Here is a 1,277-nt window from a genome sequence, read left to right as displayed (position 1 = left end):
AGGGGATGTGGGGTGCTGGTTTGGGGGGGTGGATATTTCTCTCTCTGAGCCCCCAAATCTGTCCTCCCCCCGTGATGGGTGTGCCACCCCCCCAGTGTCTGCGGTATCCGGCTCCTCCCCACTCCTGGATACCCCCCCCCGTGTTTGGCTGCCCCCTCCCCCCACCCTCCTTTTGCCTGCCCCCTCCTGGGATCCCACCTCCCCTGGTGTCCAGCCTCCCCCCGGGCTGTCACCATCCCCTCCTTTCCCTTGCAGGGGCTGCGGGGCGGGCACTGGAGCAGGCGCTGCGGGACTCGGGGGGCCCCGGAGACCCCTATTTCCAGCCCTGTGACGTCACCAGCGAACGGGAAATCCAGGTGGGCAGGGGGGTCTGTCCCAGTTGGAGGGAGGGGGCAGATGCTGCAGGGGGGGGTATTGTCCCCAGACCCCCCCCCCCCAGGCTTTCTGTGGCGGGATGGGCAGTGCCCGGGGGTGGAGGTCGGAGTCACCTCAGCGTGGAACCTAACGGGTCAGATTCCCCCCACCTCTGTCCTGCACCCCAACACCCCTCCCCTCCTCCTGCCCCCTGCTTCCCCCCTCCCTGCCCCAACTCCCCCTCCCCTTACCCCCACCCCAACTCTCCCCACACGTGCTCCCCCTACACCCTCCCCACAACCCCCCCACATGCTCCCCCTGCCACCCCTACCCACAACCCCCCCCATTCTCTCTCACCCAGGCACTGATCGCGGTGACCCGGGAGCGTTACGGACGCATCGACTGTCTGGTGAACAACGCCGGACGTCGTGAGTCGCCCCGATCATTGGGGGCGGGGGGGGGGGTGTCCCTGGGCCCATCCTGGAATGGGGGGTGGAACCCCTGAGCTGGGGGCAATTAGGGGGCACCTGGGCCCCGCTGTCCTGTTGGAAGGGGAAATGGAGATTCCCAGGTCTGAGCTTCGGGGGGCGGGGGCGTTTTCAGGGGCCTGCGTCCTGCTTTTCACACCCCCTCCCCAGATCCCCCCGAAGAGCAAATCGACGACGTCACCTCCCAGCATTTCCGGGAACTTCTCGAGGTCAACTTGGTCGGCTACTTCCTGACAGCAAAGGTGAGAGACGCTCCTGCCCTCCACCCCAGAGCCAGCCGCAGCCCAGCTCCGGGGAGGGTCCCCGTAGAACCCAGCCCCCGCGCCCCACCCCAGAGCCAGCCGCAGGCCAGCGCCGGGGAGGGTCCCCGTATAACCACCGCCCGCGCTCCACCCCAGAGCCAGCCGCAGCCCAGCGCCGGGGAGGGTCCCCGTA

General features: G+C 68.4%; 1 protein-coding gene across 1 annotated transcript in view; it reads left to right on the top strand.

Annotated features, from left to right (window-relative positions):
* Positions 1-255: 255 nt before the first annotated feature.
* HSD17B14 (hydroxysteroid 17-beta dehydrogenase 14) overlaps positions 256-1,277 on the top strand; it is a gene marked incomplete at its 5' end in the record, with an annotated part of 3,313 nt that continues 2,291 nt past the window's right edge. The window contains 3 exons of the mRNA XM_029914203.1: positions 256-356; positions 707-782; positions 993-1,084. Coding sequence (XP_029770063.1) covers positions 256-356; positions 707-782; positions 993-1,084 — 269 coding nt within the window. The remainder of the gene's footprint in view (positions 357-706; positions 783-992; positions 1,085-1,277) is intronic.

Source organism: Terrapene carolina, unplaced genomic scaffold, assembly GCF_002925995.2.
Source record: "Terrapene carolina triunguis isolate 2854851 unplaced genomic scaffold, T_m_triunguis-2.0 Scaffold33426, whole genome shotgun sequence".
In the NCBI taxonomy this organism is placed as follows: Eukaryota; Metazoa; Chordata; order Testudines; family Emydidae; genus Terrapene; species Terrapene triunguis.
This window is presented reverse-complemented; position numbering and strand designations above follow the sequence as displayed.